General features: G+C 38.2%; 1 protein-coding gene across 17 annotated transcripts; it reads left to right on the forward strand.

Annotated features, from left to right (window-relative positions):
• The first annotated feature begins 1,909 nt into the window (after nt 1-1,909).
• On the forward strand, nt 1,910-23,315 carry dati (zinc finger protein datilografo). Of its 17 annotated transcripts, none has more exons than XM_086826503.1 (11): nt 1,910-2,070; nt 3,796-5,168; nt 7,400-8,525; nt 11,637-11,714; nt 17,980-18,265; nt 20,469-20,653; nt 20,778-20,943; nt 21,347-21,670; nt 21,731-21,798; nt 21,856-22,443; nt 22,513-23,315. In XM_086826503.1, exons 3-11 carry the CDS (start codon nt 7,593-7,595, stop codon nt 23,158-23,160), a joined length of 3,276 nt encoding a protein of 1,091 aa, XP_086682629.1. In that variant the 5' UTR covers nt 1,910-2,070; nt 3,796-5,168; nt 7,400-7,592; the 3' UTR covers nt 23,161-23,315. The 17 variants fall into 17 exon arrangements, with proteins under 17 accessions (XP_086682629.1, XP_086682625.1, XP_086682628.1 ...); XM_086826499.1 differs by lacking the exon at nt 1,910-2,070 and adding an exon at nt 3,267-3,505 and having other exon boundaries at nt 11,637-11,738; XM_086826502.1 differs by lacking the exon at nt 1,910-2,070 and adding an exon at nt 3,267-3,505.
• The last annotated feature ends 704 nt before the right edge of the window (nt 23,316-24,019 follow it).

A 24,019-nucleotide genomic window follows, 5' to 3' on the forward strand; every position in this document is an offset into this window, starting at 1 on the left:
GCTTACATTATGCTTGTATGTACATGTACATAAATAATACATACTTATGGTGGCCGGGGAACTTTTTTTTCTGCACATTTAGGCCTAATTGTATCGCTACGAATAAGATTAAATTTTAAACATGAGTTATATATATATATATATATATATGATATGTGTATCTATACACGAGATAAGGAAAATTTCAGGGAAATCGGTCAACAACAACAAGAATAACAACTAAAAGAAGTTCGACTGGTAAAATATATATATATATATATTATATAATTGCAATAAGGTTTAGATCTGCCAATCTGTCAAATCTTATCTTAAGAAGCTAGGCTAATACCTTTTTATACCCTTGCAGGGTATTATAATTTTAGTCAGAAGTTTGTGAGGGAGACTTTACCGGCCATATAAAGTATATATATTCTTGATCAGGATCAACAGCCGAGTCAATCTAGCAATGTTCGTCTGTCCGTCCGTCCGTCTGTCCGTTTCTACGCAGACTAGTCCCTCAGGTTTGAAGCTCAATCTCAATTTCAATGAAACTTTGCAGTCAGACTTCTATATACTCTCACTCGTATATATGTCGGAATGTTTTTAGAGAAAAATTCGTACTTGTATGTTTTTTGACATAAAGTTACATAACTTATATTGTATTGATTCCTAGTGATCAAACTGCAACCTGCAAGGGTGTAAAAACTTCGGCGTGCCGAAGTTAGCTTCCTTTCTTGATCACATTGATACCGATCAAAAAACTCTGCTGTGAATAAAAACAAGTCCAAAGCAAGTTCTGTATTATCACCTATTTAGCAGATTCACAATATACGATGACAGTTCCGTCCGGGCCTGGTCATTTACACAGAAAAGTACATGCATGCATTGCCCATCCTCCTGATTATTGAAAATATGCATGCGTATGATTCTTGCGGGTAAAGTATATACCATTTACGGACATGCCCATGTATATGTACATGCACGTGTCTGTACACAAGCTGCTCATTTGAACTGTACACTAACACACGTACTATAATTATGTACCTAGGCATATATGTAGGTACATACTTACTACTTGAGCACTTATGTACATATGCGCCTTTATAGTATGTACATATATACATATGTATGTCCCTACATATTTAATTGTGAAAGTCCTTTAAAGAGTCGACAAAATAAACAATAAATGCAAACAGCCTCTTGTTTTAAAAATTAATTGGTACATACCACATGCATGCATATATCTTAAAAAAATTTATTTTCTTAAATTATGCATCCGAACATCTGTAAAACGTTGCCACATCTTTATTCTCTTGCAGTATATTATAATTTAAGTTAGAAGTTTGTAACGAAGAGAAGGAGTCATCAGCATCAACAGCCGAGTTGATCTAGTCATGTCCGTCTGTCCGTCTGTCCGCCTGTCAGTCGGTATCTCTGAATCAAATTTTGCAGTTGGTCTTCTATATACTCCCACTCACGCGGCACGGGTTGGATTGTACGACTTTCATGTAGGTGATATAGGAATGATCAATGTTTTTCAGCATATTTTTTCTGCCATTTAGAGATATGGGCATTTTGTATTATTTAGGCATTTGGGGTTTAATTAAATGAAAATCAGACTACATAAAATGTTAAATGTAGAGGCAAAGTCAACACTGTAAAGGTAAAACTGTAGCTTTAAAATTTTAAATATAATGAATAATATTATATATATATTATTTTTAAACATAATTCTACATATATATTTAATATTGTATTAATTATTATTGATCGAATTGCAATCTGCAAACTTGGACGTTCCGAAACTAGCTTCCTTTCATGTTTTCTTGCTGATATTACTAGTACTTTTTGAGGTAAAAAGACTGTTAATGTTTAAATATTAAATATACAAATGGCAGAAAGGATTTACGTAACTGTAACTGTGTTTTTCCTTCTTTTTTTTGTTTAGAAGCAGCCTTAAGACGTGTCTGCAATACAGCTTTGGAAAAAAGCTGAACGAAAATCGATGGAGGTCGATATGCTTGAAGGAAAATCGATTAAACATCCGGCACAAAACGGCGTTAGACTGCCTCTCTCCATCGATATCCATATGTAAGTACGTAAGTACGTTTGTACATTAATATAAATATATATATAGGTGTGCAGACACACACACAGAGTTTCTAAACCCAAAGGGTTTGGAATGTGCATATGTACTCCTGCTGCTCCTGCTACCAGAGATGCAATGCACATGCACAAGTGTGTGTGTGTCTTGTATATAGGAAAACACGAACTGCACCGGAAATGCATCCAGATCTGGCAGGCACACACACACACACACACACACACACACACACACACACATGCAAAGCAAAGTGCAATGTATAAACATAAGCTAGACAGCAAATAGGACCATGGACGTGTGCGAAAAAGGGACGAAAAAGGCGGGGGGAGGGCCAGGCGGAGGCCTTGAAGTAGACATTAAATCATGCACAAATTTGCATACCACCAGGTTCAGAATTCAGGCTCATGGCTCTGGCCGTGGTTTCAGCAGGACAGCAGGACGGAAGGACAGCAGGACAGCAGGACGGAAGGAGTGAAGCGAGCAGGTTGGGGTTAATTTTGGGTGGTGGTTGCAGTGGTCATCATTGCCATATCGCAGCCATATATATATATGTATATATATATAAGGGATGTTACTAGCGGAAATGCAACTCGGAGAGACGCGAACGAATGCAACCGAAAAGTGCACTTCTGCCACCCCTGCCTTTGGTCGCCGTGCGTTGTGCGTTGTGCGTTGTGCGTTTTGTGTGTGTGCTCTGTGTGTGTGAGAGTAATCATTTTCGCGGGGTGGCGCAAAGGGATGATGATGCAATTTAAATGCATCTGGCAACGCGTGTGGCATGGGTCAGACATATTTAGTGCCAACACACACACACACACACTGAAGTGCACGAAGAGCGAATCGCGTCTGTGGGCTTAATCGACACAGCGTTGGCGTCAACCGATGCAATTGCACTGAGAGAAACCAAAAGACAAACACTGCGTCAAGATAGAGAGTCTTATGAATTTGCACTTTGAAGCGATACGAATCGGAGAGCGTTCAGTTAAGTCTCCCCAAAAGTAAGCCCAAGGACTCGAAAACGCATTCTGAACAACTGTTTCACCTGTTTTCAAGCTATTGAAAGTTAGTGGAAACATTGCATTCGCTCTCGAAATTAACCGAAATGCTCAGACCACACCAAGACGCAGGCGTATTTTCCGACAGTGTCGGGCTGCAGCGTGTCCGAAAGCACAACTGACTTTGCAGTTGCAACTGCAGTTGTTGCCAAGAGCGCCGGCGCCGAAGTTGCCGCTGCCCCTCGCAGAGCGAGTGCAAGAACCTGGTCCCCGTATCCGCTGCATTGCATTTGCATTGCATTGTTGTTGCTGTCGCTTTTTGTTTAACGCACACAACATTTTTATCTTATAATAAGGCAACGCCGCCGCCGTCGCCGCCGCCGCCGCCGCCTGTCCCCAGTAGCTCTTCCGCTCTTCCCCCTGCCACGTAGGTGTTCTCGTGGAGTCGGCGATGATGATGATGATTTTTATTCTCAAATTATTTTTTCGAATGCGGCATTTTGGCATTCACAGAAGCAATATTCCATGGAGTAGAACAACAGACTGCGGATCGTCCTGACCCTCGCGCAGCGTTTTTATTTATCAAATGTGTGCATAAAAATACATAAATCGTGTTAAGCTTAAGTGGATTCAGTGAATTGAGAATATTATTGCAAACACAGTTGCAGTCCAAGTTTAAACCTATATCATCTATTTTTTCTTTCAATTTACTTACAGATCATCATAATTTTAACAAAAACAATAGACCAAAGAACGTTTTTGAATGAAATATTAATACTAATAGCCGTATTAAGATATCAAATCAATCCAACAACTCAACCATCTTTCAGTTATATAAGCAATAGAACAGATGCAATTAATTATCTGATTTATGTACTCATCAACTGTAATTATCTTAAAAAACATAAAAACCAATAAACCACTAAACCAACCAACCAAAAACAAAAACCACGACCAACGAAAAAGCCAACCCTTCGAAAGCCATCAAAAATAAAGCGTTCCACTAACGAAAACGAGAGAATAAATATTACAACCGTATAAAAAGTTGCAAAATTGAAATCAAAAGTACAAAACAAAAAGAATACAACAAGGAAAAGCATATATAAAAATCCAAGCAACCAAAAGAATATACCCTTTAAAAATACTTACAAGGAACCCAGCATTACTACGTAAAGAACATTCTTTTGTATATAATCTTCGTACTGACGCAAATAGCTAGCTATCTTGGCATTTATAAAATCAGAGCGATTTTGGAATTTAAAATTAACAATAAAACGTAATTCTCACACAGCAACATCATACAACAATTGAATGCAATCACCAGACACACTGACACCGGAACAAACAGTTTGAAATACGAATACCACATACCCTACAGCTAGCACTTGACACATTCCTAGTCAACTAGACATCTCCAGAAGAAACTAGTGTATAGTAATACTTTTCGTAAAATCAATTAAAAACCACAAAGAAGATATAAAGATAAATAAGTAAAACTATATCAAATAATCATATAGGAATACAAAATAATATCCAAACAGTATATCATATTATCAGAACGATCACGAAAATATTACTTATAAACGATAAACGATCAAATAAAGGAGATAGACTTGACATATTTTTATTGATAGGCTTATTCTACACCGCATTTGGAGAAATTATTGCATCAAAATTATATTTTTATATCCCTAAATAAACAATTATCGAAGAGAACGAAACACTTTTTTAAAAATCAAAATCAATTATTTAGAGAGCGTAAACCATAGGAAGTTATCGGGTAACAAATTGTGATTGTAAAATTTAATTATAAACTAATACCAACCGGAATCCGAACATAAAAGAAAATATTTTGTAATTTTGAGCGTAAACCGAGAACATTTTAGGCGAATAATGCAATATTTCGCGACTCCGTAACCGTGTGCCTTATTCCGGCCTTATGTTTCAAACTCATGCAAAATATATATATTACAAAAATAATAAAAAACACAGAAACAGAAGGTCAACCGGTAGCAGTAAATCAGTAAATAATTAAAGACAAGGTATGCCACCTTCATAGGCCTGCGGCAGGATCCAAATGGATTATCCAGGTAAATACTCAATCACTTACCAAAGACAGACCTTATAAGTCATACAATTTACCACTTAGTCGAATATCAAAATTTATTTATTATTCTAATTCTCGTTTTCAAATAAAAATACGAAATAAATAGGTGTCTGTACTTAAGTATCAAGGTCGTAATAAAAGTTTTTTCTTTTTTATTGCAAAGGCAAACATAACATATGGTTTATATGTCTGTCAAATTAATATTCTTTTCATTATTCCTTCGATTAATTATAGATCGGCCGATATATATGTACGTATGCAGTAGACGAATCTGAACTATGCATTAAATCAAATGATTTGAAGCGTGCTTAACCCCAATATTGAAAATGATTACTCTGTACAGGTCTCATATTTCAATTGACATATTTTATAACTTAGTTAGCTGAATCTCCTATAGACTGAGATCCCTTTAAGTTTACCTTTTGGAGGCGAAGATGCTTTTTCTCGGGTGGCTGTAGCTCAATAATCACTTTATAATGTTCCTTTGTGTGTCTAGTTGTGGGCATAGGAAATGTAGTAGCCAGCTTTTATCCTCTGCACGCAAGGATCGCAGGCCAGCCTTCGTGCTCATTTCGATTTCGCTGCATGTCTGCCACACAAGTAGTAGTTTCGCCGACTAAGAGCGCGCTGAAAGAGAGAAGAGAAGGATACCATCCTCGAGTACTGAGCATGGGCAAGGATGCTTGGTGGACACGACACGAAGACGGCTACGAAGACGACGACGAGTGATATATATTGCGCCGAAGGTCCTAGCGGCTGATGCCAGGAAAACGAAGACGTTTGGCTTACTTTGCGCCGCGCCAACGAGGACGTTGACGACGATGGGCGACGTGGCAATGTCTTCGACTCCGGCTTTTGTGTACAAGTTTTCTATTTCTAAGCGCGAGACATACTACTATCTGAACCCCAGCAACAGTCACCGTCATATTTATACTTGGTCGGTGGCGGCGGCAAAATTAGTTTTTCCACAACTCGCGTTCCGCCAGGTTATCTTTTAGTTCGTAACTGGCAACCAAACACTTTGGAATAATCTCAGCTGTTCTCAAAAGTTCGTTTCTGCGACTCTGCTGTTTTTATCCGAATTTGTCTTGGGCAGTGAACTATATGAGCCATGAGCTCGTTGTCATTTACCAATTGAAACTCAAAGACTTGTTACAAATGTGTAAGCAAGTTTTAAGAAAACGAGGTAAAGCAGTGCCAATGTTTTTAATTCGAACCAAATACCATGCACTATATTCAAAAACTGTTCAAAAGTAAGCATGTTAAACGACAAAACAAATTGTGAGCTAAGAATCGGAAACCGAGAAACGAAATTAAATAACTATACACAAATTCTAGTGCACAACTAATCGCAAAATTGCGAATTTTAACTACTACCTATTAACCAATGGTTGTGCGTTTCCCGGCATTATGCATCATACTAATACAATATAGTTGACAAGTCCATAATTATATAAGCAAGAAAAGTAATAATAATAATAACAATAATACTAATAATAATATTAATAATAATAATAATAATAATAATAATAATAATAATAATAATAATAATAATAATAACAATAATAATAATAATAATGATTACAATTATATATTATTATAAGTAATAATATAACATATAATAAAAATAATAATTACAATAGTAATTACAATATTAATAACAGTATTAATTAGAATATTTATAATTATAATAATAATAATTATAATAATTATTATAAAAACTGTAATAAAAAATAACAATATAGTTGAGACCGCTATGGAAACTAAGACAATTAGGAAGGGCATAATCATCTATTTAGATCTAGTTCAGGAGATATGGGTAGGTAGGTTTCTTTATTATTAGTTCCTTATTAATTTATTACAAAATTGCTCAATTTTTGATTTCAAGAGAATTGACCACCTAAATGTAAAAGTAAAATAAAAGGCAAACGGAATTTGTTAAAATAATCTATTGAAATTAGTTGTAGGAATAAGCAACTGAAAGGAATAAATTGGGATTACATTCTGAAACATTGAGTTCAGAAACGTGGTACCAAGAAGTCTTATTTACAGACTCTTAAATATGTACAGAAGTTTTGATTGCTAGTTTTCCACTTTCTATATATATGTATTTACTAAATAAATACAATTATTATTATTAAATTAATTGCAACTACTTTCTCAGCAGCATTTTCGAACACAGACTAACACGTGAATAACATACACATTTTTCAGACCCTGATATGAGATTGAGGATATAAGGATGCTGTAGCTAACAGGTCCCAAGAAACCAGTTGGACTGGGGAGGCAACGCCCAAAGATCTGAGTTCGGCAGGATTTGAGTTCGAGACAACATCTCCCCCTTCAATCCCGATTCCAAATCCCACCCCGATCTCGACTCGATCCCAAACGCAATCCCCACTTGAATATGGATGCTGCTGACTTTTGGCAACAGGCTCGCGCTCCGTTCGGCTTGCAAACAGCACTGCACCAGTACAACTCCAGCCAAAGTACTTCCCACCCCCATCATAGCACCATGCACTCGACCATCATCCTGCAGGAGGAGCACGATCTCTTGTCGGACATCCATCCCCAGGACGGGACTGCTGCCGGCACCGGGCCGGACTCCGGGCCCGACCAGGATCCGGCGAAGAAGCTCGAAGCCAGCCACCACCATCACCACAACTTGCAACAGCACATGCCACAGGCGGAACACCAGCAACCCTATGGCGACCAGGACCCCGCTCCCCAACTAAGCAACCATCACCTTCTGTTCAACGCGGCTGCCGCTGCTGCGGCGGCTGCCCATCTCAAGTCCACTGCTGCAATGCAGAACAATCTGTCGTCGCCGCTGCGGGATCAGAAGCAGAGCTATGGCTTGTGCGTGATCAAACCGAAGCTGGAGGTCGAGTCCAAGACAGGTCGGCAGTCGTCCTTGAACGATTGCCACCAGCCGCAGCAGCCGCAGCAGCCTCAGCCGCAGCAGCAGCAGCAGCTGACATATGCCGGCGACTTCTATGATGATAGAGGACCCGGGGCCACGGAAACACCGGCTAGTGTGGGCTCCACCACCGATGCAGGGTCGCAGTCGCAGCAGAGTGTGGCAATAACCAGCAGAGGATGTCCACAAGCGCCGGCAGAACTAGGCAGCAAGGGTGCCCTGTCCCCAGTACCCCCCGGAGGGGACTGCGGAGCAGCCGGTGGGGACTCGGTGGGGAGACCGGGCTCAGAGTCCGGACCGACGACGATCATCAGCAGTAGTCACCAGCAGCAGTCGCCGCAGCACTCAATAACGCCCTCCGGCGGCAGTTCGACGCCTGAAATGAAATACAATAAGGACAAAATGGCCAACGATATTCAGGTAATATTCATTACAGTCATTACATTCTTACCTTATGCCATATATTATACTTAGAGTTTTACCTTCATGGTGTTGCATTTTCTCTAATATCCAACGATCGTTGGTTCGGCAGCTATTTGATATAGTCGTCCCATTTTCGTAAAATTTAAATCGAAATTTCAGAATAATATGAAATGGCTATATCCCAAATTAAATGAATATACCATATAATATTTATAACCATCTCAGTCTGTCCGTCTAGTCAAACTATTTTCTCATTGAAACTTTGCAGTTAGGCTGCTTTAATATTTCACTCTTTGAATCGGACGACTTTATCTATAGCTGCCATAGAAATGATCAAAAAGCTTTTAGAAAAAATAAATACTTCTCCAGTTTTCAACAGATTTTCATATAATTTGAGATTTGAGAGACAGTAATAGAGTATTATTTTTCGATCGTTCTTTTTGGCAGCTATACTATATCGTAGTTCGATTTTTTTTAATTTCAAACAAAATTCTATAGTAATGCAAAATGGATATATCTTAAATTTGATGAAACTCTGTTGAAAACTGGAAGGCATTGTTGAGGGGCTCTTCTGCTCTTCTGACAAAGATGCTGTTACCATGAGCAAAGTATGAATCAATGTCCTTGAAGGGGGTTTCTTTTTAATATTTTTGCGCACAAGTTTTAATTCGAAGTGCTGCCTTTTTGACCACTTATATTTCGACAAGAAGGTCACTCACTACGGATGCCTTCCATCGCTCAAAGTTCTCTCTTCGGCCAAGTGAGGGCTCTTCCAAGTGTGGTCTCTAAGAGTTTTGATCTAAACACCCCGAAAAAATATAAATACTCATCTAGGACCTTAGACACCCCTCTTTTCGCACAGGGAAATTAAAAAGCTTTGCTGCTAAGGGGTAAGTAAGTGCATAAGAGCGCTCTTAGAACCAGTTTTTAGCACACAAAAAAGCAGTTGTGGGAAAGAGATTGTTATGGCTACTGGGCGCTCTTTCTATTTTTTGTAAAGGGAAAACAAGGGAAATGAAATACATGGAGGGGTAATGGGAAATGTCGGAGGATGCAGGAGATTGTACCTATGCCAGTGGGTTGGGGGGTGCGAGTGCGAGCAGCCAGAGCCAGTGGCAGAGCGAGAGAGAGAGAGCGCCACTAAATGAGCAGGGCAGAGAAGGCACAGAGTCTTATCCTTCTGCTCAGTGTATACTTTGCTATGCTTTTTCTTCAAGTAACCCCGATTGCCGGGGTTTGTTCCTATTAACAATCGTTGCCTTCGTCCTCGTCTCTGTGTAGTCTCCTGTGTGTCCTGTGTGTCCTGTGTGCCTGTGTGTCCTATGTGTTCTGTGTGCTCTGTGGGTAGGTTTGGGTGTTTCCGTACATGCCGCATGCTGGGGTGGGGTGGCATTCAAAAACTCCTTCTGCCCCATGGATGTATGAAGGCAAGTTCATCGCTCCAAAAGAGAAAAAAGAGAGAGCTGAGCGCAAGATGTTTCATTTCTTTTCTGGGAGCTTTTCCTCGCCGCTTTTTACAACATCTTCAAGGAAAACAATAATAATATAACGTAGAGAAAAGAGACGTCGAATTAGAACCCCGACCCTCAATGGGCAGCGACGACGACTACGACTACGACGACGACGACGACGGCTGCAGCGACGGCGGCGTCGCAACAACAAACAGGATAGTTTTAAGAAGAACCCCCTTTGATGAACGCAGTGTCCCGTTTGCTGATAATAAACGCACACCGGGGCACCGGCAGAAGTTCAAAGGACATCAGACCGTAAGGTTGTGTTCTCCTCGCTCGCGTTTTCTAAAACATAACCAAAGCAAAGTTTTTCTAATAGTCTCTGTTGCCGCGGAAGTCGTCTGAATCCCAATAAATCTAGTCGCAATCGCGTTAAAACGAATTCTAATCATCCATTGATATAAATATGTATCAGGGCCACATATATACATATCAAACTATGCCAGTTCAACGACGTCTCTAAAAAGTGCCGCGAGTCTTGAGTATTAAAGAATAAATCGGAGTCGTCGAAAACAAGAAAAAGCCCGATTAAATGTTCCAAATACAGCAGTGTTGTATTCGTTCCGTTTCGCTTCGTTTTGTTTCGTTAAACGATCGGCTATACCTTAGATAAAGCGTTTATGGTTGATACAAAATGACACTTGACTGTGAAAAGGACCACGATGTAATTGTTCATGTTTTCATTTTAGCAAAGCAGAGAAAAATTTGCCTATTATTTGCCATTTTTCATTTGTTGGTTCATTTTTCCCCCTTTAGTAAAATATAAAGAGTAGGAGATTGGGCTTAATCACACTTTTTGGCAAAAAAAAAAAAAAAAACCGGTTTCTGCTTTTCAATTATACATATTTATTTATGTTTATACTGTCTCGGAAAGAAAGAAAAGTTCTAGTCTTCTTTGGCTCAAGTTCAAGAAACGAATTGAAGCTAAGCCTTTACGTTGTCTGCGAGATTTCTGACCAAAACATTTGCCGAAGGACTTTGCATTTGATGTGAACCAAAAATATTCCAAAATTAAGTATGAAACAGTGCAGTTTGTTTTCTAATTAGGACTCGCCCTTGCAAATAAATACATATATAAAGACAGTCAAGTAATAAAAAAACGAAAAATGCTCTGAGACATTTTTAAATACAATAAATGTAAAATTACTTGTCATTGACAAACTTATTTTTATGAAAAACAAATCGTTTTTTACGGAAACCTTTTCTTTTAAAACCTTCAAAATCTGTGGTTTAGATCTAATTTTATAAAGTGTAATAAAAAACTAACTTTTCCAAGGCACCCCAACAAAAAACATAACTTTTGGCAGTAAACAAATTAATTTCACCTTTGTGCCCAGTCTCTTTGCAAGGCCGTCTTTTTAGAGTTTCGTCAGATGAAAAGTTTTAAAGTCAAAGCTTCTTTCTCTCTCTTTTTTTCCAGCTTTAAAAAAATACAGGATATTAAACGTTGCAATTGCAATTTATATACAAGGAAATATATGTACATGCATATGTTTGTAGCTTAGCTTTAGCCGGGCAAAAGAGGAGCTTATAGAAATTGTACCTATGACACGATTAATTTATGATTCGTACAAATTTCGATTTCTTTCTTTTTCAGCTACAGCTATCCCGGTCGAGCAGCGCTGCCGCGATCAGTGAACGCACCCTTGAAGAATGTTGGTCAACCCTGCAACGAGTGAGTTGGCATCTGTTCCGTTGTGTATAGTACTCTTCCCTCGTCAAAACACACATATTGCACACACATACAGCGACAGCCAGAGCACACTCATACATATACACACACATACACACACACACACACACGAGATAGTAGACAGTAAAGCTTGGCTACGAATGGATCTGAAACTAGAAGAGAAGAAGAGTCAGTCAAGATCCTGGTCTCTCTTTTGGCTGAGATTGATTTACCTTTAATTTAGCTTTTAGTTCAATTTACTTTTAAGTTTATTACTTTGTTAAATGTATAGAACTCAGGCCAAGGAGAATATACATATACATATATTATGGTTTATTAGAGCGTGAGTCATGTTTGTTATTTTGTAATTACAATAAATATATTTGGTGTTTTGCTTTCTTTAACTGGATACACCTGGCCCACATTAAAAACAACTACTTATTAGTAACACAAGCCTATTTGTTTTTATTTTAACATTTATACTGCGTGGAAAAAATACTAAGTATTCCCACTCTATTCAAAGACGATAGTAAAACAAAACCATAGCCAAATGTTTGTAATTGTAAATATTATAGAAAATACACAATTTCTTAAATATTATTTTATTCTTTGTTTAATATGCAGTTTTAACCCATTTTCTAACTTGGTGATAATTATATAAAAAATTAAATTTGAGTTCGGTTTCGCGCTTTCGAAAATGAAAATCGATCGGTGATTCGCTTTTAAGTTCTCAATACCCCTTAGTCTGTTCCAATGAAATGCATAAATCGGATACCTAAAGATATTGTACATCAGAGCAAAACATTTTATTATTACATTACATGTCTACCGAATATTTTTAATATACATTTATCTACATTTACAATGTATGTATGTACCTAAAATTTTACTCAAAGAAGGCACTTGCTTATATGTACTTATTTGTTGTCCACCCCTACACATTTTTTTCAACCATTTTTATTTCACTATGCCCCTCACCTCTCCACCACTCACCTTAGCTCAGCGTGTGACTGAGAACGAAAAGAAGCGATGGTTACCGCCTCCTCTGGGCTACGCTACCCCTAAGATAGAGTGAAAGAAAGGAGCGTCGTCCCCTGGACTTAAGTCCATCCCTTTTTTTCAATTGCTGTTGCGTTAGGGGTCGGTATTTTTGAAGAGTGGGGAAACGGTAATGGTACATAAACGTATAATTAAAAAAAAAATACGGAATGAATTGAAACTGAAAAATATAACGCAACGTAAGTAAAATTAAAAAAAAAAATCAGCATAAATACGACGGTATCTTGGTTCTCTCTCCCTCTCTCAATCTCGATGTCCGTCCCATCCTGTCAGTTTCTCTCTCTAAGCCCCGTCGTGTCTCTCTCGCGCTCTTCTCCCTTTCCTGTTTTATCCATTTACTTTCTTTGGATGGTATTGTTTATTAGGCAGGACTTATTTTAATATTTAAGCAATCTCCTGAATAATTCAGAAAATTTTATTACCAATATCGATATTTGACGCGAAGGTCGATATACACATTTCAATCGAACATTTCAAGGTTGCACAATGTACATATTTCGAATATATGCGATATTGTTATATATATTTCTTCAAATTATTTTAGGATTTCCCAGATTAACCCAATTAAAGTAGTCCAGAATTTGAATTAAATTAAAACTAAAGAATCAAAAGACACTGGACACGTCCCGAACCACAGATTTTTAATTTCACAAAAAAAAAACTTAGAAACCAATTAGTATTAAATTATAAATTATTATCGTTGTTGGCCAATTCTCTCTATTTCTTAAATAAATAAATGAATTATTTAAATTCAATTAATAAAATACAAGATTTGCCTTAGGAAAATTTATAGGAAGTGTAATGCTTTAAAACACGATTTCTTATTTTTCCAAGTGTACTAAGAAAAAGAGCGAAAACTAATTTCATGCTGGTTCTCTCTGGTTGGTTGGCGAGGAGTCCCTAAATCCGGTTATAGTGTTTGCTTCCTACTGGCAGAGGCGACGGCCACTCTGTTATTTTGCCGGGAGAAGAATGCATTTTTTTCGACTTGCTTTGCTGCCTTTATCCCTTTTACACTTTGAATCGTCGCATAAGCAAACGCCGACTTAAGAGGCCCAAAAGGCAGAATCAGCCAACAACCAACGGCCACCGGCCACCGGCCACCGGCCAACAGCAGCCAGAAAACGGGACTTGTATATATGTATATGTATAAAAAGAAAAAAGATAAATAGAAAAAAACATAAAAAGGCATTCAGAGAGCATAGTGGGGCGTGTTTCTCCGACGACATGGTCACATCATTTTTAATGTACAGAGAAAACAAATCAGATCTTAAATTAATCGTATTATATTTTCATAAATCAAATCAACTATACTTATTGTATTTACAGTTTAATAGTTACACATTTTACATTTACAGTTTCGCATTTTCCTCTACATTTAACGATAGTTTCTATGGCAGCTACATACATACATATATGATATAGTGGCCCAATTTTCATACAATTTTAAAGAAAATTCTAAATCAAATTTTGAATTGATCGATCGTTCCCAAGGCAGCTATATGACATACATATGTATTAACCCGCTCCGACTTATATACGAGTGAGAGTATATGTATATAGAAGACTAACTCCAAAGTTTCATTCAGATATGTATGTAGCTAGATCAAGAGAATAAATACTTTTTATAGTCGGAGATTACTAATTAAATGCGTTGCAACTTCTGACTAAAATTATTATATTCTGAAAAAAAAAACAAGTTATTAAATTATACAGGTCTGCTCCGGTTTTCACTTTTTCCGATTTCGATTTGGACCAAATCGTTCGATTTCGTTTTAAGGTTCTCCAGTTTCGCTTAATATTTGCTATGATATATATTTTTCTCATCGTTTATTGCTGCTTAAACAACTGACTTATTGTATTTTTTATTTGATATTTTTTATTTTTTCCCATAGAAAAGAGCTGCCATATTAAATCGAAAGAATCATGTGAAAGTGAAAACGGGAGCACCGACTTTCGTTTTCAAAATCGAAATCGGTAAAGTTTTGCGAAAGTGAAAACGGGAGCAGACCTGTATTCCATATATCTGCCCTATAAACGTTCGGAAAATTAATAGAAAAATAATTATACCTTCGTTGTTTCAATGTATTTTCATTTCTACTAAGAAATCGCCATTTTTTAATGTTTTAGAATTTCGGTAAAACATTATCTTGTATTCGTTATTAATGATCGAACTGTTATCTGCAAGTTCTACCTAGTATAATTTTTTGATACTTTAAATATCAGTGATATTAACTGGGTCTATGGATTGTTTGGATGACACCTATATGATGAGTCGTCCGATTTTCATAAAATTAAAATCAAAATTCTAGAATAATATAACAGGGCTACATTTCAAATTTGATAAAATTCTATTAAAAACTGAAAAAGTTACAATATTTAATTGTATTAATTTCTCGATCGTTCCTATGGCAGCTACATATGTACATATATGATATAGTCATCCAAATTTCATAAATTGTACACTAAATTGTAGAATTTTATAAAACAGCTATATATTAATTTTGATAAAATGATGTAAGAAGATGATGTAATGTTATACATAGAAGACTAAGTGCAAAATTGTATTCAGATAGCTTTAAAACTGAGAGACTAGTTTGCATTAAAACGGACAGACGGACATGGCTAGATCGACTCGGCTGTTGGTGCTGATCAAGAATATATCTATTTTATATGGTCCGAGGTGACTCCTTCACTGCGTTGCAAACTTCTGACTGAAATTATAATACCCTGCAAGGGTATAAATATATTTTGACAGAATTGGATTGATGCTGGGTAATGTTGCCCAGGTGAAGGAAGTCAAAAACAATATGAATTCAATATTTGTTGCGCTCAGCAGAATAACATGATCACTGATCATTGATGGAATTCTATCCATAGTTCTGCTGAACGCGTATGATCACTGATCATGATGCAAGATTTTATCCATCATGACCAGCAAAATGGAAGCGTAAAAATAGTTATTTTTCTTTATTCAGAATTTAGTTTTTGGTAGCCATGAATGCGAAGTGCAGTGATGTAAATGCGGCAATGACCAAAACAAGCTTGAAACCTGTCTTTTTCAAAAAGGGAGCTGCCACATTAAGAAACAAATTATTTTAAAAGGTGTCTGGTCAAAAACTATTGTCTGGACAGTAAAAGAAACATTTAGCTCTTTTTTTAAGCTGTTTTCTTATACGCAAAATCAAATAATTGTTGGCGGTAAGCCGGAAGACAACGATAGTTTCCAAGCCGATTACTTTTTAAGACGGCGTTATGTATCATAAGCGTTCAGCAGAACAGCTTGATCACTGATTACTGATCCACCTCTAATCAGTGATCATGTTGTGCATCATGCATAAATTCATGTGTACATAAACATGGCCTATTTTTATTTTCACTCATTCGAGAATTCATATATTCTTCATAACACAAAAACAGAGTTCATTTAAAGTAAACATCTAAATTTAGAGATGTTATCGTCTAATAAATTTTTGAAATTATATATAACTAGATTTATATTAAGCAAAGCGTTAAGAGGTTAAATTTAAAACCATAAAAGTGTGAATGATGATTTTCCGCAAGTGAAACCTAAGAGCAGCTCTGGCACATACATACATATGTAATTTCCGTAATGATTTTTCGGAAGTAAAAATGTGAAAATGCATGCAGTTTTTTTTACCATAAAATTTAATTTTATTATATTTTTCCCTTATTATATTTTGTGTTTCTTCGCTTAAGGGGTAGACCGGTAAACCACCCTGACATTTTTTAAAAATCGAATTTATTTAATATTCTTACGGTCATTGTAATACATCGGGCTTAAAAATATCTCATTACTTGTCGATTCTACAGCCATTAGAAGTGAGCGCTGCCGGTAAACCTTAGAGTACTTTCTTTATCTTCTTTTACGTTTTTCTCAAAACTACGTTTTTTAAAACGGTGTACATGATTTCTCAAAAACTTCCGAAACGATTCTCTTCGCTATAACGTCCTTTTTGGCATGACGTAGGGTTTTTTATGTGATTTTTTGTTTTAAAGTTACAAAATTTTAAATCAAAAATTTCGTCTAAAAAAAATTTGTTTTTTTTCAAAGTGCTCAAAAATGTTTTTCCCAAAAACGGCTACGTCATGCTATAACCATACTTATATAGTTTATAAAAAAATTTTGTTTTTGAATTTCAGATAACAAATATGGTGTGCAGCATGTACAGCATCCGACCACTCCCTAAAAAAATCCTTTTTTGACTGGCTATATCTCCGCCGTTCTTAAATTTATTTTTCTTTCAATAAGTATTTTTTGTTTAACATATGTACTTTGATGTACTACTAAATAAAAAGGTGTATTCTTACTAACTTTGTCAAAATGAATTTTTGAAATACCCTCCAATTTTCGGGCCTTCAGAGTGGTCTACCCCCTTAAGTTCTTGGAACACACTTGTTGATGGTGATGTTCGTTCGCGCGTCGTCCTTTTGGACTTCAACCTCAAATGCAAGATCCACATAAATAACACATTTCAACTTACCACCTTAAAGAGAAATGCTTACACTTTATTTATTATATTGTTGCCTTTAGGAAACGACTACTTTTTATATTGGTTTGCAGTAAATGCTATATATCAGCGATAAATATCCCGATTTTCTGTAAAACGGGATAAAAAGTATCCTATGTCCGTCTCCTGGCTCCAAGCTACCTCCCTACCAATTTTCACCCAAATCTGTTCCGCCGTTCTTGAGTTATAAGTGGTGTAACACACACGACTTTCTTTTATATACATATATATAGATAAGATGTAAACTACATAAAGGAAGCAATTTTTGAGTTGTTCGTTGTGTTCACATTAACATTTGATTACATACGGCTTTGGTTTGCTATTGGCACCAATTTTAAGTTATATGAGATCAGCATTAATGTGTGATGACCTTGCATGCAAATAAGCTCACTTATATAACCCTTATATACATTCAATATAGTCCAATTTTTTCGCTTTTGTGCTGACATCTATAACACTTGTAAGACATGCTAAGCTACACAGTTTTAATCATCCAAACAAAAAACTATATGGCAAGAAAATGTCGAGTTGAAGTGAATTCTATAAATGCAAGTAATAACCTCAGGCGCGCGGGCAGTATTAATGGGGTTCTTACGGCGTCGATATTGAGTGATTATCACGATTTTCGATTTATTATACTGATTCACCATACTGATATCAAAACTTGATTTTTGCAGCTCTTCATGCACAAAAGCGCTATGCAACAGATCCAACAGCAGATACCACGCGTCGGCTTGGGTGGCGGCGGAACTGGGACATCTAATCTGGGTGGCAGCACGCCAGGCCTCGGGACGGACACCAAGCCGCACCAGTGTCAGCAGTGCATGAAAAGCTTCTCCAGCAACCACCAGCTCGTCCAGCACATTCGAGTGCATACCGGCGAGAAGCCCTACAAGTGTTCCTACTGTGATCGTAGATTTAAGCAGTTGTCGCATGTCCAGCAACACACCCGTCTGCACACAGGTAAAACACCATCACATCAGATTACCCACATAATACCATTCAAATTCATTGGTTTGCTCTATTCTTGAACGGGATAAGTGTCATCAGAAAATTCACATGCTTAAAATTTGACTGGGAAATTTTTAATAGGCTTTAATAGGCTTTAGTTTAACAAATAGCAAAATAGCAGCTCAGAGACCTTCCTCTCCATTTCCTGTTAGTCTATTTGTATACCTTTGCAGTGTATTATAATTTTGGTCATTTCCGACTGTAGTGAAAGAGGCATTGCTTTATTGGTTTTTAACATGAGTATTAGGTTTTTTAATGATCGAATTGCAATGTGCAAGGGTATATAGGTTTCGGCCTGTCGAAAGTTATCTTCCTTTCTTGTTTTTAATTACCTTGGACTTTGATGAAAAATGCTTTGGTGCTTCGGACTCCTCTGCTTAATGAATTAAAAACTTTGCGACTGGCCGCCTTGGGATCATTTTTTTTCAAGTATCCTCCGTGTCTATCCCTGCGACTCATCTCGTTTGTTTTTCCATTTCTTATAATTTTTTTGCTATTCTCATTTGCTCTTCCATAGCAATGTTTTTTTCACTACAATTTGGCATTCGCAGCTGCCAGAGAAAATGCCAATGACGAAGATAATTTAATAACCTTCTTGAGTGCTTTTCGCGAGTCCGTGGCGGTAGCCTTTACGATTCTCGTCTTTGGGCTCCTGATGGAAGGGATGAATAGAATATCCAGGCAGCAAATATGAGAAATTATTCAACGTCATTAGCTGCATTCAATGTAATTTAATTCCGTATCCGGATCCGAGCTTTTATTCACACCTGATTGCAGTTTCAACAGTTTACGTTTTTTCCCCCTTTTCTGTTGTTATTGTTTTTATACCATTGCAAAGAGTAATATGATTTAACGAAGATCTTTGCAACGCACTTAAGCGGACATATGCGACCCAATATTTTATAAACACTATGTCCTTTCCTTAAGCTTGGAACAGAAGACCACCATATCTCATGGTTTTCATAAAAATGCATTTTCAAAATGCTTACATTATCGTCGAAAAATCGAACAAAGTCTGTTAAAAAGCCCAGAGAAAGGATTGATACTGAAAAATGTATGTCAACGTTGAATTGATTTTTGTTCCCACTCGACTACCAATTGCCGAGAGTTATCGATATAACTGCAAGGGTAAATGAACTTCGGCTTGCCGAAGTGAACTTAATTCTTTTTTCCATCTTTTTGGAATCAAGACTAGGCAAGAAATCAAATACGCTTTAATTGAAAACCAGTTTGCGACAGTATTCGTAACCTTTTCCGTGGACGGCAGGGGGTTACCCTTACCTGGCCTTACTCTTTTCCCTTTGCAAGGAAGGTGTTGGATCTGGTAATTATACTTAACTGCGCGGTGGTTCGGCAGCACCCGGTTTTATTAAACGGTACACCGGTACAAAAACTAGATAGCCAAGGAATTTTAAAATTAAGACCGATTGCCTTCATGATAAGTATTTTACTCTTGTCGAAAGTCTTAAGGGAACTTGTTAGTATTTCCGCTCTGTGTAGCTGCCGCGATGGTGTGGATAAATGGTAAGCAAAGGCCCATTAAGCGGAGCTGCGCTGCATCGCAACCCACACTGCATTTCTGAGGGCCTTTAATGGGGACGACAGGTCAAATGAAGTGGTGTTTAGGCGGAGTAACTACGTGACTTCCAAGGTGCGAAATATCAAAAAGTCTAGAATAGCTTGAGGGTTGAGTCTCGGTCTGGGCTGCTGGGACTCCTGAGACCCAACCGCAGCATTTACGTCTACACGACTGCACTTTGTGAGTATTTATTTGTATTTAATGTTACTTAGATTGCAAAGTGACTCTAAGTAGCTTAAAATCTCTCAGATCCTTCTGGTGGACCTGCCACTTGCCCTTTTTTATTTAATTGCTGAGCGCGTTGAAATGAAATTAATTTGGCTTCAAGTATCTGGGATGCTCCGCAATGACCAGAAGAAAGAAGCACTTTAGTATTGCACGGCGAACTTGCTTCGTTTATTAATTCTCATTAGGAATTAAGTCAACCAGTCAATAAATAATGCCCCCTAGGTACATATTTAAGAGGACAAGCACGATTTTTGTCATAAATGTATAGATGGATTTACCAAAGGAACTATGAAAAATGCACCACCCAAAATACGAAAGCTTGAATTTAGAACTATTATTTTTCTTTAGGAGAACGACCCTACAAATGCCATTTGCCGGATTGCGGGCGTGCGTTTATCCAGCTTTCGAACCTCCAGCAACATCTGCGCAATCATGATGCTCAGGTAGAAAGGGCAAAGAATCGTCCATTTCACTGCAATATATGTGGCAAAGGATTCGCCACGGAGTCCAGCCTTCGCACGCATACATCAAAAGTGAGTAGAAGTCGTCATCGTAACCAAGTAAAATGCATTTTTTCATCGCCTATTTCTATTACATCCTTTACCCGCCTGACCCCGATCGTCTTCCCTCGACTCATCGTCGCAAATTTTCGCACAGGAGCTACAGCTGCATCTTGGTGTCTTGCAGCAGCATGCGGCGCTCATTGGCGGTCCCAATGCCACCTCCTGTCCCGTTTGCCACAAACTCTTCCTGGGCACTGAAGCCTTGGTGGATCACATGAAGCATGTTCACAAGAACAAGAGCCCGACGCCCAGTGGATCAGGTAAAATGATTTGTTTGTAAATACAATGCTATAATGCCGCCAACTTAAAGCGCTCTAAAGCTCTTCGTGCAAAAACTGAAAATTCTAGACTAATAATCGATGGCTATATCTCAAATTAGATGAAAACATCTGGAAAACTGAAAAGTATCCTTCGGATAGCTTTTAAACTGAGCGACTACATTGAACCTGATCAATAATATATACTCTTTAAATGTCTGACTGAAATTATAATACCACGCAAGGGTATTCAGATATACAGTAGGCATAGAAAACATAGAAAGCATATTCTCTAGTCTGAAAAATTGATCAAATAAATCAGAACAATGCATTTTTTATTTTTAAGCCGCAAAGCGCGTGTTTTTGCTAGTTATATATAGATTTTCTGTAATATTTCTGCTTCCAGCCGGTAATCAATTCAATGATATCAATCAGGCGGCAACGACAGGAAGTGGGAATGGAGCTGGAACCGGAACTGGCGGCGGGGAACCGCAGTGCGCATCTTCGGAATCAAGCTGTGTTCAAGCTGCCGGCGGCTCGAACCTTATCGATAGCTACCTGGGCAAGCGGAGAACGGCGAACCATCCGTGTCCAGTTTGCGGCAAGCATTATGTCAATGAGGGCTCCTTAAGGAAACACTTAGCGTGTCACGCGGAGACCTCTCAGCTGGCCAACAGCCTCCGAATGTGGCCCTGCAGCGTCTGTCAAGCAGTCTTCACCCATGAAAATGGTACAAATAATCTGAGGGACGTGGTTTATCGAAAAAGGAAGTAATTCATTTTGATTTTAGGTCTTCTAACTCACATGGAATCGATGCGTATGGATCCAAAGCACCAGTTTGCGGCCCAATATGTGTTGGTAAGTGTTTGTAATGAAACAAAACACAGATATTTTTTAATAAAATATGTATTTTAGTCTCGAGCGGCGGCTGAACAGCGCGAGCGTGACTCTATCTTAGCGGTAACCCTAGCGGCCAGCAGCAGCTCCGGCGGAACTGCCTCCAGATTGGGAGTAGACCCACCCCAAAATCTATTGCCCATAGTTGGCAGTGCTTCCCGGCACTCAGATGACTCCAATTCAAAGTGCCCATCCCCATCGGCCAACTCCGAATGCTCCTCCACAGGACGTCTCTCATCCTCCACAACCTCTGATCAAGATCAGGATCATGATCAGAGTGAGAACGAGAATTGTCTGAACAATAATAACTCCAACGCAAATCTAAATAAAATTACTGAGCTGCGACGCTTGCCCAGTGCCAATCCTGGTCAGTATGGACATATCGACTCTATGGACACTGAACTGCATGTAGCCAATAGGATGTCCCTAATGGCGGCAGCGGCAGCCGCCGTGGCAGCTTCCAGACCACAGCAAGATGGAGGAAGCGTCGACAGCGCCGCTGTGGTGCCCAGTGCAGCTGTCCAGGCGGCCGTGGTCAACCTGGCGGCGGCCATGAGAATGAATACATCCAGCAATGGCTCGACGGGAGGGTATCAACAGCAACACGTAAGTAGTAATGACTGCAGGGGCCGAAGGATATATATTCATAATAATTTTCGTGTTTTTTCGTGCCAGTGTGGTGATCACCTTTCCCAGGCACACCACCCACACCCGCATTCACACCATACAAACCCACACACCCAGCCCCCGCATCACCATCAGCAGCAACAGCAACAACAACAGCAGCATCCAGTTCCACAACAGCCACATTTGTCCCATCTGCTGGGGCATCCGCATCCTTGCAACACCAACTCAGCCCGCTCCCAACGATCGCCAAATATAACTGTGCCAAGTCTGCAAAGCGAATCCTCGCCTGCTGCCATGAACGTTCATATGATGCGCGGTTCTCTGGATCACCAGGATGCCGCCTCTCACTTGGGCTCTTTGCACCCCATAGATGTCATCCATCAGCAACATCATCATCATCAGACGTCCAACTATTCGCAGCATGCCGTGACACCCACCAGCAGTAGCAGTCACCCACATCCACATTCCCATCCACATCACACCGCCTCTCACCACCTGCATCCGGATCCGGAGACGGCGTTGCGGATTCATCAGGCGGAGGCGATCCTGCGATCGCACACAGAGGCAGCCTTCCGGCTGGCCACCGGCGCGGCGGGAGTGAAAAGCGAGTCAGAACATCTCAATGGAAGCAGTAATGTCAGCAACAGGTTCCTTACGCATCAACCGGATCACCACGAACTGCCCTCCAGTTCATGAAGCTAAATCGATAAACACAGCGGAGAAGAAAGGCATGGACAGAACAGAGAACAGACCAGAGAATGGACAACAGAGAACATAGAACAGACAAGAGAAAACAAAAAACAGAGTACAGAAAACCGAGAATAGGCAACAGATAGAAGACAAAAAACAAAGAATAGAATACAGCATGATCGAGAACAGAATCAAGTACAACGATTTCGCAGTTGAAAACATTTAGCATTAAATAAACTTAAAACTAAATAAAAATACGATCTCTATGATAAAAATTGATTAAAAACAACAGAAAATGGAAGGTGTATTGAGATTATAAGTTGTATATGTATATACATATATATATGTTTCGTAAGTAAGTTATAATATATATAATATAATAAACATATTATATTTATAATATATTATATATATATTATACATATATATATATTATATATATTATAGAATGGATAGGACAGATAAGCCCAAACTCGAATGGAAGTGGCTACAAAAAATAATTGTGCAATACATTAAAAACGCAACAAAAATTCTATGTAAAAACTTCGTGTTATGTTTACGTTTATTATAAGAGTAAAAAATGCGCAACAAAATCAATTAAGAAAGCATTTTTCTTTGGGGGTTTTAAACAAAAAAACAAAACAGGAAAGGAAGCTAACTTCGGCACGCCGAAGTTTATATACCCTTGCAGATAGACTAGGAATTAATACAATATACATTTTATATACATGTTAAAAAACTTTGAATTAATGCCAGCTTTCATTCCTTTAACCTATATTTACAATTCACAGTTTTGCATGTTCCTTTATATCTAAGGCTCTTTTGTATGGCAGCTATAAATTTGTCAGATTTTACAAAAAATTGT

Source organism: Drosophila serrata, unplaced genomic scaffold (genome assembly GCF_035046125.1).
Source record: "Drosophila serrata isolate PLE 108 unplaced genomic scaffold, ASM3504612v1 contig_160, whole genome shotgun sequence".
In the NCBI taxonomy this organism is placed as follows: Eukaryota; Metazoa; Arthropoda; class Insecta; order Diptera; family Drosophilidae; genus Drosophila; species Drosophila serrata.